Source organism: Plasmodium gallinaceum (assembly GCF_900005855.1).
Source record: "Plasmodium gallinaceum strain 8A genome assembly, contig: PGAL8A_v1_10, whole genome shotgun sequence".
Taxonomy (NCBI): domain Eukaryota; phylum Apicomplexa; class Aconoidasida; order Haemosporida; family Plasmodiidae; genus Plasmodium; species Plasmodium gallinaceum.
The window spans coordinates 777820-792819 of NW_021628239.1; the positions used below are offsets into that span (position 1 = coordinate 777820).

Sequence of the window (15000 nt, forward strand, 5' to 3'; positions counted from 1 at the left end):
TTTTTTTTTTTTTTTTTTTTTTTTTTTTTTTTTTTTGATTTGATATTATATTTTATTTTAAATTGATTCTTATTTATTTAACATTTATCCAAAGTGTAATGCACTAAATTATAATTTTTTTCTATATAAAAATTAAGAAAAAAATTAAGTAGTGATTTTATTTAATATATTTATACGTATATATTCTTAATTTGCAAATTTAAGTTCCTTGATTTTTAAAAAACAAAAAAAAAAAAAAAAAAAAAAAGGGAAAAAATAAAAAGTAGAAAGATAGAAAAGGTGTCTTTTTATCAGCAAATATGATTAAAAATGTCTTTTATTTAATTTTTATATTTTCATTTTTTCTGCTAATAATTAAATGTGAATATATAACAAATGAAAAAGAGGAAATAAAATTTGAAGAGGAAACTGTTGAACATCATAAAAGAAATTTAAACAACCATAATAAAAAAGAACTAAACTTTACAGCTACTAATAATAAAAGTGAAAGAGGGAAGAAAGAAAAAGAAATAAAAATTGGTGATATTAATGAAGAAAATAATAATGAAAAAATAAATGAAAGTGAATTAAATATAAAAAAAACAAATAAAAAGGATGTAAGTATAAAAACAAAGTACGATAATGAAAATAAAATAGATATAAAAAAGAGAAGAAAAAATACCAACAAAGAAGAAAATTTCCTTCTATTATATGAAGAAGAAATTGAAAAGTATGATAGAATTATTGATGAACTAATATTAAGAAGTATGAGTAAGAAAAATTATGATTATTTTAATATATTAGAAGAATATTCATTAAAAACAAAATTAAACAGTGATATTTATGATTCATTAAAAGATTTAATAAAAATTATAAACAGTAGTAGTGTTCTTATACATTCATATATGGAAAAAAAAAATTTATTTAAATATGATATTAATGAGAATATTTTTAAAAGACATTTTATTTTATCATTATTTAGGTGGTATAATAGTTTTAAATTGATTGAAACGTGTTTTGATAAGACGAATTATGTATTTTACATTGATGATCATAAAATATATTCTTACAAATACACATATAAACTAGTTCTAAATTTATTGAATTCAGAAAATTTTTTATTTTATGTTAATTTTAATAAAATTTCTTTTATTAATATACTGGATAATTATAACAAGTATAATTTTAAAATTAATAATACTATAAGAAATTATCCTTCTCACTTTTACGTTTGTCAAAGTTTCAATGATTTTATCTATTCATACTTTTTACATTATAATCATCAATTTTTTGAGAAATATAAATATTTAGTAGATAAAGATATATGGGATAATAAAGTAACTACAGGTAATCATTTATTTAAAAAATTAAAAGATTTAAATAATAATTTGATTTTATATAAATTTCAGAATGATTCTAATGTAAAAAGTTATTTAAATATGGAAATTAAGTTGATTTTCTCAACTTTTAAAGAGTTTATAATTGATATTTTAAATAATTTATACAATGAATATTATTTTGATAATTTAAGACACATAAGGGAAAAAAGTAAATTTAAAAATGAAGAAAACAATAAGTTAAAGAATACTGAAAATGAAATGATAATAAGTGATAATATAAATGAAAATTCTGTGAATATTAATACAAAAATATCAAATAATTACGAGGAGAATAAAGAAACAAATATAAATTTGAATGATTCAGATTTAAATGAAATAAATAACAACATTCATAATAAAAATAATTTAGGAGAATATTATGATGATGTTATTAAGAATAATGTTAAAAATAAAGAACAAAGTTATTTTGACAATCGTAATAATGATATAAATGAGAAAAAAGTAAATAATGAAGTTAATATTGATAAAATGAATAATTACCAAAATAAAATATATGATCATAGTTATGATGATGATATGAAACATGATAATGTAGAAAATTTAAAAAAAAAAAAAAAAAATAGTACAATGTTAGAAAACGAAGAAAACAGTAATATATATGAAGCAGAAGTTATGGATACAAAAGATGATGATAATGAAGTATGGAATACATTAATAGATTCTTACAATAAATTAGCAAATAATGAAGACTATAAAAAATATAATAAATACATATTAAAAAATATTCATAAATTTTTTAATTTATCTTCAGAAAATTTAGATGAGCTAAATAATTATAAGAATAAATATGAATTGAAAGATGGTTATATAATTAATAATACTACTGATAAACGTATTCCCTTATTTTTTCATCCAATCAAAGATATTTTTAGTTATTTAAACCAAGTACATATTAAAAAAAAAATAAATTTTAAGGATATCTATGAATATTTAGTAACTATTAATAATTATAATGAAAGAAACAATTTTTATGATAACCACTTACAATGTAGAAGTGGTATATTTTTTAAGGAATTTCCATTATTAAAAAATTATTCAAATGAAAAAAAAGAAATAAAGAGCAATATAAAAAATTTAATGGATATAAATGAAAAGTTTGAAAAAAAAAATAATTTTGAAATTAACAAAAATAAATTCAATGATACGTTTGTTAAAAATAAAAATGATGGTGACAGTAATGAAATGGAAGCAAATAACATTATAGATAGAGTAAATATAAATAATAAAAATGATAATGAAAATAATTATTATAATAATTACAAGAATATAAATAATCAAAATGATATACATTACTATGATTATTATAATAATATAAATTTGAGTGCATTTACTCCTGCTCCTCTATTAATGAAAGACAAAATTCATGATCAATTAAAATTATTAAGAACAAAATATACTGATAAATTAAAAAATGAATCTAATTGTGTATTAGCTTTTCTTTATTTAATAGGTGTAAATGATCATAATGGAAATCTACAGTTTCCATATGGATTTCCTAGAAATATAGATAAATCAGTTAACTTAATAAGAAAAGGAAAAGATGGATTATGTAATTTTTTGAGTGGTATTTTATATCATGTCAATTTACCAATTTTTGTAAATAATTCTTCCATATCTATTACAACAGAAGTTAATGATGAAGTATTAGATGTTAATGAAAATTCAATTAATAGTTTTTTTTATATTTATTATAAAAATAAATCAGTGTTACGAAATCATGATTTTTTATCAGATAAAAATAGAATAATACCAAATAAAGTTGATCACATTAAATCCAAAATTGTATCATATTCATTGGGTTCAACTAAAGATGATTTTTATAGTAAATTGGCGTTTACAAATAATATTATTAGATTAAAATATAAAAATGAAATGAATAATTTTTATTTAAAGGATTATTTTGATTTTACATATGATAAAAAAGATTATAAAAATTCCTTCATTAAAAATAACGTATCACCCTTTTTAACATCGTGTGACTATTTATTAAGTAACATTTTAGGAGTAGTTGTTGATTCTCTAAAAGCTACATCTACTATTGAAAGTGGAATATATGAAGAATATATAAATGAAAATCATAAAAATTTAATCCGTAACAGTTCAGATAACAATAAAAATTTATATGAATATTTTTTGAAATTAGCAGATAGTAGAAATTCTTATGCATTAGCAGCTCTAGGAGAAATATATTTTTTGGGGAATGAAAATATAGGCATAGAAAGAGATGAGCAAAAAGCTTTTGAGTTTTGGAAAAAAGCAGCTGATCAAGGGGATAGTATATCTGCGTTATCAACAGGATATGCATATTTAGATGAATATAAAAAGTTTTCAAAAAAAGAAGAAACTATTAAAAACATGAATAAGGAAGAATTAATTAATTTGATAAAATCAGAAAACTCAAATAACGAAAAAAATAGTACAGAATTCGATATGTATCAAGAATCTGACAAAAAAAAAAAAAAAAAAATAAATAAAAATGAAAAAAAAAACAATAATAATGATAGTAATAATAATAAAAAGGAGAATTCTAATGATTATTACTCTTTTTTATCAACTGAAAATAAGGAAGTAATTTCTAAAACAACTACTAATGAAACTAATAATTCATTAAATAATACATCAAATAATAATGTTTCACCAGATCAAACACAAATTCAAAATAATTCTAGTAATTATGATTTTTTTATGAACGGAACATCTAATTTTTCTGATTTCTCTAATAATACCTATCAAACTAATTCAAATAATATAAACACGAATGATATAAATAGTAGCAATATAGATATGAATAGAACAGTTGAAAGCAATATCAATATTAATAATAATGATGTAGATATTAAAAGAATTAATAAGGTTAATAAAAATACTGAAAATAATGATGAAACTAATGATGAAAATAATAATGTAGAAAACTTGAAAGAAAAAGGAAATGATGAAAATGATGAAATTATAAAAAATTATATTCTTAATTTAAATAATAAGGCTAACAAAGCCTTTAAAAATGCTGAGAATTATTTTAATAAAGCTATAAGAAATAATGATGGAAGTTTAGAAAGCGCATTGGCTAAATATAATATTTATAAATTTGGTTTAGGTAGAAAACCGAATATAGAATTAGCAGGATATTATTTAAAGAAAGCTGCAGAAAAAGGAGATAATATTGCTCAAATGTTATTAGGTCATTATTACTCTGGAACAGATATAGGAATTAAATTAAATGATTATAATGAAGATAAAATAGAAAATTTAAAAAAATCATATAAATATTATGCACTATCAGCAAAAAATGGAAATTTAATATCTTTATATAATAAAAGCATTCTAATTCTAAAAGGTATAAATCCCAAATTTAAATCATTCAATGAAAAATGCTCAAAAACATTGAAATATTTTCATTTCATTAGCTTATTCAATGAACGTTTATATGTTTTAACAAAAATGTTAAAAAGAAATTATGAATTTAAAGATTATACAGGTTCTTTACTACTATCTATTATGTTGTCAGAGTTAGGAGATCATCCAAGTAATGTTAATGCTTCATTATTATGGAATCTAAAAAAAAAAACTATGAAAAAATTTACGGAAAAATATAACATTATTGAAAATATATTAAAAAATTTCAATATATCCCTAAATAAAGAAAATACAAATAGTAATAATAATAATGAAAAGGTGAATAATGATTATATATATAGTTCCAATGATATTAATAAAATAATAAAAAGAATATATAATAAAGAAAAAAGTGTTAGATATTCATATAAGAATAAAGGAAGAAAACATTCAAGATCATTACTAAAAAATTGCATGATGATAAGTGTATTTAATAAAAAAAAATATTTTACTCATGTAAAGTTTTGTCATTATTTGAAGAGTGAATTGTTACGAATTAAAAGAAGTACTAATAACTATAAACATAATGAGAATAATAATGACAAACATAATTTAAATGAAACAGTACATGGTAAAAATAATGGAAAAAAAAATAGTAGCTATAGAAATGTTGAAGAAAAAGAAGTCAATTATTACGATACATACTACTTATCTAAATATTTCAAACAAATAGATTTATATGAAAAATATGATAAAATTATAATAAATGAAATGAAAAAAGAAAAAAACATTGAAGAGAAAATTAAAAGATTAAAAAAAATGAAATATACAATATTGGAACATTTTAGAATTACAGAATTTCTGCACTGCTATTATAAGCCAATATCTTACTATCAAATTAAATTAGAAGAAGAAAAACAAATGAAACAACAATATAATAATAGATACATTGGAGAAAAAGGTGAAGAGGAAAGAAAAAATTTATATGAATCTGAATTTTCTAGATATTCAAGTTTACTAGAAAATCATGATATACAGGAAATATTTTATTATAAAAAGAAATATACATCAAATATATTTGAAGAAATTCAAAGTTTCTCTAATAATTGTGATGTATGCAAACAGTATTATGACATATATTCGTCTTATTATGGTTATAAGAAAGCGACTATTGATTTGATCAAAAAATATCACGAAGGTGATGAATTTACTGTAAAAAGTAAACGAAAAGAATTACAATATATGATAAGTGATTCTGATGCAGAAAATCATGAATCTCTATATTATAAAGCTCTTTTTTTAGAACACAACAATTTAGATAATTTGAAAAATATTTTAGAGATTTATTTTAAATTAGCTATTGATAATCATAATGCTTGTAATGTTATTGGTTTTTTAGGTATTTTAAAAATTTTTTTTAAAAAAATATTTTATGATATCAATATTTTTAATAGAAAAAAAAAATATCAATTTCCGCTAAATACATTTATAGATTTTAACAAATGTCCTTTGCAAAATTATTATTTATTTAAAACAGAATTTGATCAAAAATGTTTTAATTTTGATTATTTGATAAAAGATAATTATATTTATTCGCAAATTAGATATTTTGACTTTTTGAAGGTTTTGTATAATTTAATTTCTTCTTTTTTTAAAATAAAATAATTTATATATTTATGTGTATTTAATTAGTTATTTTTTTGTTTATATAATTTAAATTTTTTTTTTTTTTTTTTTTTTTTTTTTTTGTAATTGACTTAAACAAAAATCATAGTTATATATATTCCTATATATATATATATATAGGTCTTTATTTAATTTTTTTTTTTTTTTTTTTTATGTATATAATTGTGATGTTTTTTTTTTCATCAATTTGTAATAGACATTCTCATTTCATGTTTATTATTTTTCTATTTTATTTCATCATTATGAATTTAATTCTTTAATTTTTTTTTTTTTTTCTTTTTTTTTGCACTGTTATTTGATTAATAAATTATTAACTTAAAAAATATATATATATATATATATATATATATATATATAATAAATTAAAATATATTTAACAATACTGTTATTGTTTCATAGTTTAAAAAAAAATTTTAGTTACAGATTTAGAAATAGTATAGTAAAAAAAAAATACTAGATTATTATTATTTTATTTTTTTTTTTTTTTTAAGTGAATCAAATTTTATGAGGTTTTTTTTTTAAAGGTAATATATCTTTTATATTATTAGACAATTTTGTTTTTCTTTTTTTATCTTTTATAATAAAACTAGTATTTTTGAATCTCTTAGAGGTACTTAAGTATTCTTGTATATTTTCTTTTTTTATATATATTTCATAATTACTGACATCATTTGAATTGCTCTTATTATTTACTTCTTTTATATCTAAAATATCTGCATTTATTAGCATTAGTATTGTTAAAAAGTTTCTACATGTTTGATATTGCTCTTTATCTTTGAGAAGATTTGAAAAATATATTTTATTTCCACTATTTATAGTATAATTAATGATATTCTTTTTATAATCATCTACATCATATTTTGGTTGTTTTCTTAAAATTTCTAATTTTTCTTCAAGAAACAAATTCCATCTATTAACTCTAAAAAAAAAAAATTAATTAAAAAATATTAAAATTAATTAAAATATATATAGAAATATAAATAATATACATTATAAAAAATATAAAAATAAAATACATAAAATACAATATATGATATATTACCTTTCATGAATTTCATCTTGAAAAGAAACAAAAAATTCATCTGAATTTTTTTTTTCAAACACTTCTAAAGGAAGATTATTAATATCATCGTTAAATGATTTCACATCCATGAAATTATCTAAAGTTAATTTTTCTTCAATTAGTTTATTTTCTTGATTCTTTCCATCATTAAATTCATCATCTACTAAAATATCAAAATCGTAATTTGGTTTGTCATCATAGAAATCTAAAGAAAAAAATTTCTCAACACTTTTTTTTCTTTTTAAATCTTTTATTAAATTATAGATTAATGGTTCTAAATAATAAAAAGAAAAATTTAAACCTAATTTTTGAATATATAATTCAGGAATCTTCATTTGATGAAATATTTTCTGATCATTTGAATATTTTACAATAAATGTTTCTTTTTCTACTTCATTTTCATCTTGTTTAATATTTTTTTTCATAATATCTAGGATTTCGTTAGGTTGCATATATCTAAAGAAATCATCACAATTTTTTACGTTTTGATAATTTAGAATATAATAATTGGGTAACTTTTTTATGTCAGTTTCTATTGATAATGATTTATTTCCATCCATATGAGTATTTTCTTCTAATAAATAAAAACATTTTTTTTGTTCATGATATTTATTTAAAATATTTTTTTTATTTTTTAAAATACCAAGTGAAAAATCATAATCAAAAAAATCTTGCTTAAATAAAAATATATCAAAACATACTTTTTCTGATAAAAAATCGCTAATATGATTAATTTTATATATATCTTCCACATTTTTTTTTTCTTCAATAAATTTACTTAAATTATTTGATAGATATGTAGAATGTCTAGAAAAAAAATCATATTTTTCAAATAAAATAGAACTATTTTTATTTTGAATTGAAAAATCATATTGATCATTTATGAAAATATTATAATCATTTATATCTAACAGTAATATTCCATCATTTTCGAGAAACATTTTATCAAAATTTAGAGAATTTAAAGAGTTTTTTTCAATTACCTCAAATTCATTAATTTGTTCCATTTCATTTTTTGATTCATTTATATTTTCTGTATTATTTTCATCATTTAATTTATTAATGTTATCAACATTATTTTCTTTTTTTTTTATATTTTCAGTAAATAAAAAAGTAGGTAATGGAATTGTTTTAACTAATAATTCATCTTCTATAATTTCATTTTCACTTGTATTTTTTAAGTTTTTTATCTCATTAATAAATAGATATTCTTCTTCATAGGAGGTTATTAAGTGTTTCTTTGAGGCATTACTATTTTTATTTTCTTTATAAATATTATATAAAGTATTATGTGCTAAATTATGTAAATACTCAATTTTTTGACTAAAAATTTTAACACAATTCTCAACAAAAATTGCAGCAGACGTAAAACTGTTCATAAAATCTTTTTCATTTTCATTTTCATTTATTTTCTTTTCTACATTTTCGAAAATATTTTTATCTAAATAATTTAAAAATCCTTGTAATGTACTAGTTAAATCAAAATTTATACATTCATTTGTGTTACTACATTTTTGCAAATTTTGCATTAAAATACTTAATTCATCTGTTGTAGACATCTTATATAAATGAAAAATAAAATAAAAAAGATATTAAAAATTATATTTGAAATAATATATATTAAAATAGACAAACATATGTTATCAATTATAGCCACTTTTATTATTAATAATAATAAAAACATTAATATCAGTATTAATATTTTTTGTTATAATTTTGTTTTATAAATATATATATACATAAATATATATATATATATTAATAATATTCAAAAAATAAAATATAAAATTAAATAGAGTAATTTTGATAAGAACTAAAAAAAAAAAAAAAAAAAAAAAAAAAAACAAGCAATAAATATTAACACATAAATAATAAGACATATAAAAATATTAATAAATCTATAAGAATAAATTTATAGAAATATACTATTAAAATATATATATATAATGGAAATAAAAACAAAGAGAATGACAAAAATTTAAATAAAATTTCCAAAAAATTATACTTTCATTTTTTTTTTATTTTTTTTACTTTTATTTCAAAGAGTTATAAATTTTTATGTATTCATTTTAATGAAAAAAAAAAAAAAAATTTTCTTTTATATATTTATATATATATATTAAAAGACAAAAAATTTCAGAATAAATTTGAAATGAAAAAAAAAAAAAAAAAAAGATAAAATAAAACTGAATATTATATTAAAAAATGATATGAAATAATATTAAATAATATGAAATACGTATAGTATAGTATAATGAAGAATAAAATACAAAAATTAAAAATGTATAAAGATATTATTAACAAAAAAATTTTAGATTTGATTATATCAACATTAAAAAAAAAAAAAAAAAAAAAAATTATAGGAATAATATGTTTTGTAAATGTTACTTATAATTTATTATTATACTTTTTCTTAGTAATTTATGTAGAGAATATTTATCTACAAAGTTTTGAAATTTTTCAAAATTTTTAATATTTTTTTGCTTGTAATCATTTAATACTAATGATTGATTAGTTTCACATTTTAATTTAATTAGTTTTCTGAATATATTTATATTTTCTATATTATTAAGTAAAATATTGTGTAATTTATTTGGTAGTTTATGCAAATTTTTTAAAATATTATCAATATTATAAAATTCTTTTAATAAATATTTACTTGTTTTATCTCCAATATTAGGAACACCTGATATTCCATCTGTTTTATCACCAGATAAAATTAGATAATCACAATACTGATGAGGCATTATATTATATTCTTCATAAAATAAATTAGAATCAACTAAACGATATTTTTTATTTGGTTGGCATATATATATCTTCATATTATTTAAATTATTATTATAATTATATTCTAAAAGCTGCAATAAATCTTTATCACTTGAAACTACAACAACACGTAATTCGTTTTCATAATCGTTTTTTTTTTTATCTTCGTTAGCTTTTGTTATCTCATCTTCCTCTTTAATTTTTTCAATATCATTGCTATTTTCATTTATTATTCTGTTATCTTCATCATCATTTTTATAAATATTTAGTGTTTTATTCTTTATTGTATTATAAATATTATCAACGATACTAGCAATATAATTATCACTCTCTACATTAGTAGAACTAATAGTTTTTATACCAATAAGATCACAAAAGTCACTAACAATTTTCAATTGTTCATAAATTTCTTCTGGGTTTTTTTTTCTATATATTTTATATTTTGAATATATTTTTTTTTTATTATCATTTGACGTCTTAGAATCAAATACAATAACAACATAAGATGGTGAAAATAAATTATAAATTTTATTAAGTGATTGAATAAACCCATATATTGTACTTAAGTTTATTTCATTATCATTTTTTAAAATAGGCATACCAAAAAAATTTTTATATAAAATAGATGACCCATCAACTATTAAAAATGTTTCATAATTCTTAATTTTTCCAACATTTTCATCATTTTTTTTTCTTTTCACATTTATTTTTGAGATACTTTTTCTTTTTAAGAGAAATTTATTTATAGAAAGAAATTCCCTTACAGATGATTTTAAAAAAAATAAATTATTTAAGTTTTTTCTATAAAAAATATATTTATTTTTCTTGATTTTTGCTTTACTACATAAAAGAAAATACTTGATAGAAATTATTATTATAAAAAATTTTTTGTTCATTTTTATTTATATTGTTTTTTTGATAATTTTCTAATTAGCATCATTCCAAACCAATTCACTTTCTCATATGTTTTCTTAATTTTTCATTTTTATTTTTTATTTTTTAAAAGAAAAAATATATAAATGATCTACTGGAATTTGATACTTTTTCTTATGTTACTAATGCTTTTTATATATAAAAAAAAAAAAAAAAATAAAATAAAAATTAACTTAAAATTTTAGAGAAAATTAAAACATTAATGGCTTTTTTTATATTTGCCTTTCTCTTCATTTTTATATTTTTCATTTTCATTGTTTCCTATATTTTTTTTTTTTTTTTTCATTTTTCTTTCCTTTTTTATATTTTATCTTTCTTTTTTACTTTTTCTATATTAATTGTTCTATGTTTTCACTTAAATTTTAAAATAAAACTCTTTTTATTAATTGGGATATTATGGATAATTTATATAAAAGATATTAATATCATTTATATTTTCTTTTTATCTATAAATTAGTTGTATATACTCAAATTAAATAATAAAAGAAAAAAGTTAATAAAATAGTATTCTATAAATCTTATTTTTTGTTGAAAGAGAATTATAAATTAAAAATATGAGAAAAATAAACAAAGTATCTCAAAAAAAAAAAAAAAGAATGAAATTATACGGAAACATTTTCAATTTAATTATTATAAAAAAAAAGAAAAAAAAAAAAGAGTCTACAATATTATCAATATATGTGTTACTACTTTTTTTTTTTTTTTTTTAACGGAATAGAATTATTTTAAAATTATAATAAGATAAAAGGAAAAAAAAAAAAATGATATTTTAATCTGTCTAAATATAACTTTGGTTATTATATTACTTTTTATTAGTTCATTTGGTTGTATTTTTCATTTTTTTTTTTTTTTTTTAAAGTATATACACATATACAATTAAATATTTATTCTTCTACTCTTTGTTTTTTTTTTTTTTTTATTGTTGTTTAAAAAAAAAAATAAATGAAAGGAAAATATTAGAAAAAAATGAAAATTATGAATAATATATTTTTAAAAGAAAGAAAATGCATATATATAAAACTTAAAAAAAAATAAAAAAAAAATAAAAAAAAAAAAAAAGAAAAAAAAAATATAAATTTATAATAATATATATGATTTTGTCAATATTTAAGTATCTACATGTTAATATAGAATATAAAAAGTTTGTATGAAAATTTAAGTAATCTTTCAATATGAACAATTGCTTAAAATTAAAAAAAAAAAAGAAAAAATGTAAAGTTCTACAATTACTAAATTGATTGAACATATCAAAATTTGCAAAATAACTATTAAAGATATTATAGAACTTTTTTCTATTCTAATTATTATTATTTTACTTATGTCTAAATAATATTTATATTAAATAAATGTGTTTTTATTTATATTTAGTTTTTCTTTTAATTTGTCTATTATTAATTATGTAGAACATGTATCTTTATAAATACATTCTCTTTTTAATTTGTCATTTATTAATATATATTTTAAATTATTTTAATTATTGTAAAACATTTCTAAAATTATTTTTTTTTTGTTCTTTTTAATTTATTTCTAATAATATATATATTTTTTCTTCTAAATTTATATACCTATATAAATATACTAAATTTTAAGAAGAAAAATATAAAATACATAAAATAAAAATTAGTTTCCAATTTTAAGGTTTTTTTTTTTTTTTTTTTTTTTTTTTTTTTTTTATTTTTATAATATTTTTGTTTTTTATTTTTTTTCAAATGTTGCAATATATGAGAGAACGTAAAAAATATGGGAACAATATACCAAAAAGTTTATCATCAAAAATAAATAAAACGAAATTAATACAGAAAAATATATGTTCTAATTATAAAACCATTAAAATAATTGATATATATGAAAATCTTCCTTTTAATCAATTAAATAATGAAAGAACAAAAATTAAAGAAATAATATTAGCATATGAAGTTATTATTGTATTATTAAATTCAGGAATATCAAGAGCATATGATATAGGGACTGGAATATTTTTATGTGAAGTTAATCCAACTAATTTTTCGGTTGTTCATACTATTGTCTATAATTCTTATAATAATACTTTGATAGTTGCTTATGCTTCTTTTCCAGCTCATTTACAATGTAAAGTTATTGATTGCAATGTAACAAAAAAAAAAAAAAAAAAAAAAATATTAATAAATAATAATTAAAAATAAATATAAATAAAATTCTTAGTATATACTATAGTTTTATGTAAAATATATGAATATACACTATTATAAATAAGTTATATTTATTTAATTATTTAAATATTTTTTTTTCAAAATAATTAATTATATGCTTCATTTATTTTAACGATTTTTTTTTTTTAAAAGGATCTAAAAAAAGGAAAAACAAATTCATCCCAATTAGGATCCTTATTTGGTAATTATTTTTAATTAAATAAAAGATTAAAAAATAAGACAGTAAATTAATATATATATATATGTAAACCTTTTTTTATAGAAAAAGTTGTATTAAGTCATCCAGCTTTTTTTGAGTTTTGTGGTTTAAAAAAAAAATACTTTTTTTTTTTTATAATATATATATATATATAAATATATATTATTTTATATATTTAATTTTTTTTTTTTTTAAGAAACTAATGGAAGAATAGGAGCAGCTAATTTAAATACGAATTCTTACACATTTTGGGATATGATGACTTATAAACCAGTATTTGAAATAGAAGAAGAATTTCAAGAAATTAGGTTATGAAAAAAGAACAACTCAAATAATTCAAAAATGTTGTTATATAATGAATTAAGAAATATATAAGAACAAAATGAAATAAAATATAAAAATAAATTTTATTTGTATATAAAATTTATATTTTTATAGGGTTTCAGATGGATTAGTTGCAATGTTTAAACAACCAATAAATAATACAATTCCTTTATCGTTATTTGATATAGAAAATGGAGAAAGACTTGTAAAAAAATATATTAGTGATTAATAATTATTTATATAAAATTATAATTTGATTTTTTATATTTTATAAATAGGTAGAGACAATTATATCAATTTTGCCTAAGAGAGAAATGCAATTCTTAGAACTCCTTGTCTCCAAACTACTAGTCATTTAAATAAAGAAATTCATTAAAAAATTATATATAAATATATATTATTAAAATTTTTCATTTTCTTCTTAAAATATTTAATTATATCTAAAAGAAAATACATTATTTTTTTTTTTTTTTTTTTTTGAAGATAAAACAAGAAGGATCATCCTTAAGAATTTATGATTTATTAAAAAAAACTCGCCAAAAAGTCAAAAATACATATACATTTCAACCTACGGCTTTTGTATTTTATGATGTTATATATAAAAAAAAAATATATATATATATATATAAAATAATTGAAATGCATATATTTATTCTTATAATATTTTTTTTTATTTTTTTCTATTTTATCATTGATTATTATTTTTAAAAATTTTTTTCAGCATCCATCCCCTATAAATGGAAAAGTTTATAATAATGATGTATCATTCAAAAAAAGAAAAACACATATTATATATTCATAATATATATATGCATAATATATATGTGCATAATATATATATGCATAATATATATGTTCATAATATATATATGCATAATATATATATGCATAATATATTTTAATATTTATATAAACATACAAATTAAAACTTTATGAAAAATTAATTGATGATTTTGTAAATTAGCTTATAAATTTATTTATTTATTTATTTTTTTTTTTTTTTTTTTATATAGATAAGTAAAAAATTTTTTACTATTTCAAATGATTTGATAGAATTTTGGGAATTAGATTCATGTATGTTAAGAAAAATGTATGCAATTTATGTACCAGGTATAATTTTTTACT

At 17.1% G+C, this 15000-nt stretch overlaps 4 protein-coding genes across 4 annotated transcripts in view; 2 read left to right on the top strand and 2 right to left on the bottom strand.

The window, feature by feature from the left end:
* Window positions 1–299: 299 nt before the first annotated feature.
* Window positions 300–6377, top strand: PGAL8A_00020200 (conserved Plasmodium protein, unknown function; the record flags this gene model as incomplete). The annotated part of the gene is made up of 1 exon (XM_028671608.1): window positions 300–6377. The coding sequence occupies one exon, from the start codon at window positions 300–302 to the stop codon at window positions 6375–6377; it is 6078 nt and encodes a 2025-aa protein (XP_028528244.1).
* A 516-nt stretch (window positions 6378–6893) lies between these two features.
* PGAL8A_00020300 (conserved Plasmodium protein, unknown function) lies at window positions 6894–9020 on the bottom strand (the record flags this gene model as incomplete). The annotated part of the gene is made up of 2 exons (XM_028671609.1): window positions 6894–7317; window positions 7441–9020. 2 exons carry the CDS (start codon window positions 9018–9020, stop codon window positions 6894–6896), a joined length of 2004 nt encoding a protein of 667 aa, XP_028528245.1.
* An 825-nt stretch (window positions 9021–9845) lies between these two features.
* PGAL8A_00020400 (5'-3' exonuclease, N-terminal resolvase-like domain, putative) lies at window positions 9846–11126 on the bottom strand (the record flags this gene model as incomplete). The annotated part of the gene is made up of 1 exon (XM_028671611.1): window positions 9846–11126. One exon carries the CDS (start codon window positions 11124–11126, stop codon window positions 9846–9848), a length of 1281 nt encoding a protein of 426 aa, XP_028528246.1.
* Window positions 11127–12872: 1746 nt separating this feature from the next.
* The window catches only part of PGAL8A_00020500 (conserved Plasmodium protein, unknown function), a gene marked incomplete at both ends in the record, with an annotated part of 3203 nt that continues 1075 nt past the window's right edge, over window positions 12873–15000 (top strand). Inside the window, 9 exons of the mRNA XM_028671612.1 lie at window positions 12873–13271; window positions 13485–13533; window positions 13615–13656; window positions 13748–13859; window positions 13990–14080; window positions 14154–14225; window positions 14359–14466; window positions 14597–14635; window positions 14889–14985. Of these exons, the coding sequence (XP_028528247.1) occupies window positions 12873–13271; window positions 13485–13533; window positions 13615–13656; window positions 13748–13859; window positions 13990–14080; window positions 14154–14225; window positions 14359–14466; window positions 14597–14635; window positions 14889–14985 (1009 nt within the window). The remainder of the gene's footprint in view (window positions 13272–13484; window positions 13534–13614; window positions 13657–13747; window positions 13860–13989; window positions 14081–14153; window positions 14226–14358; window positions 14467–14596; window positions 14636–14888; window positions 14986–15000) is intronic.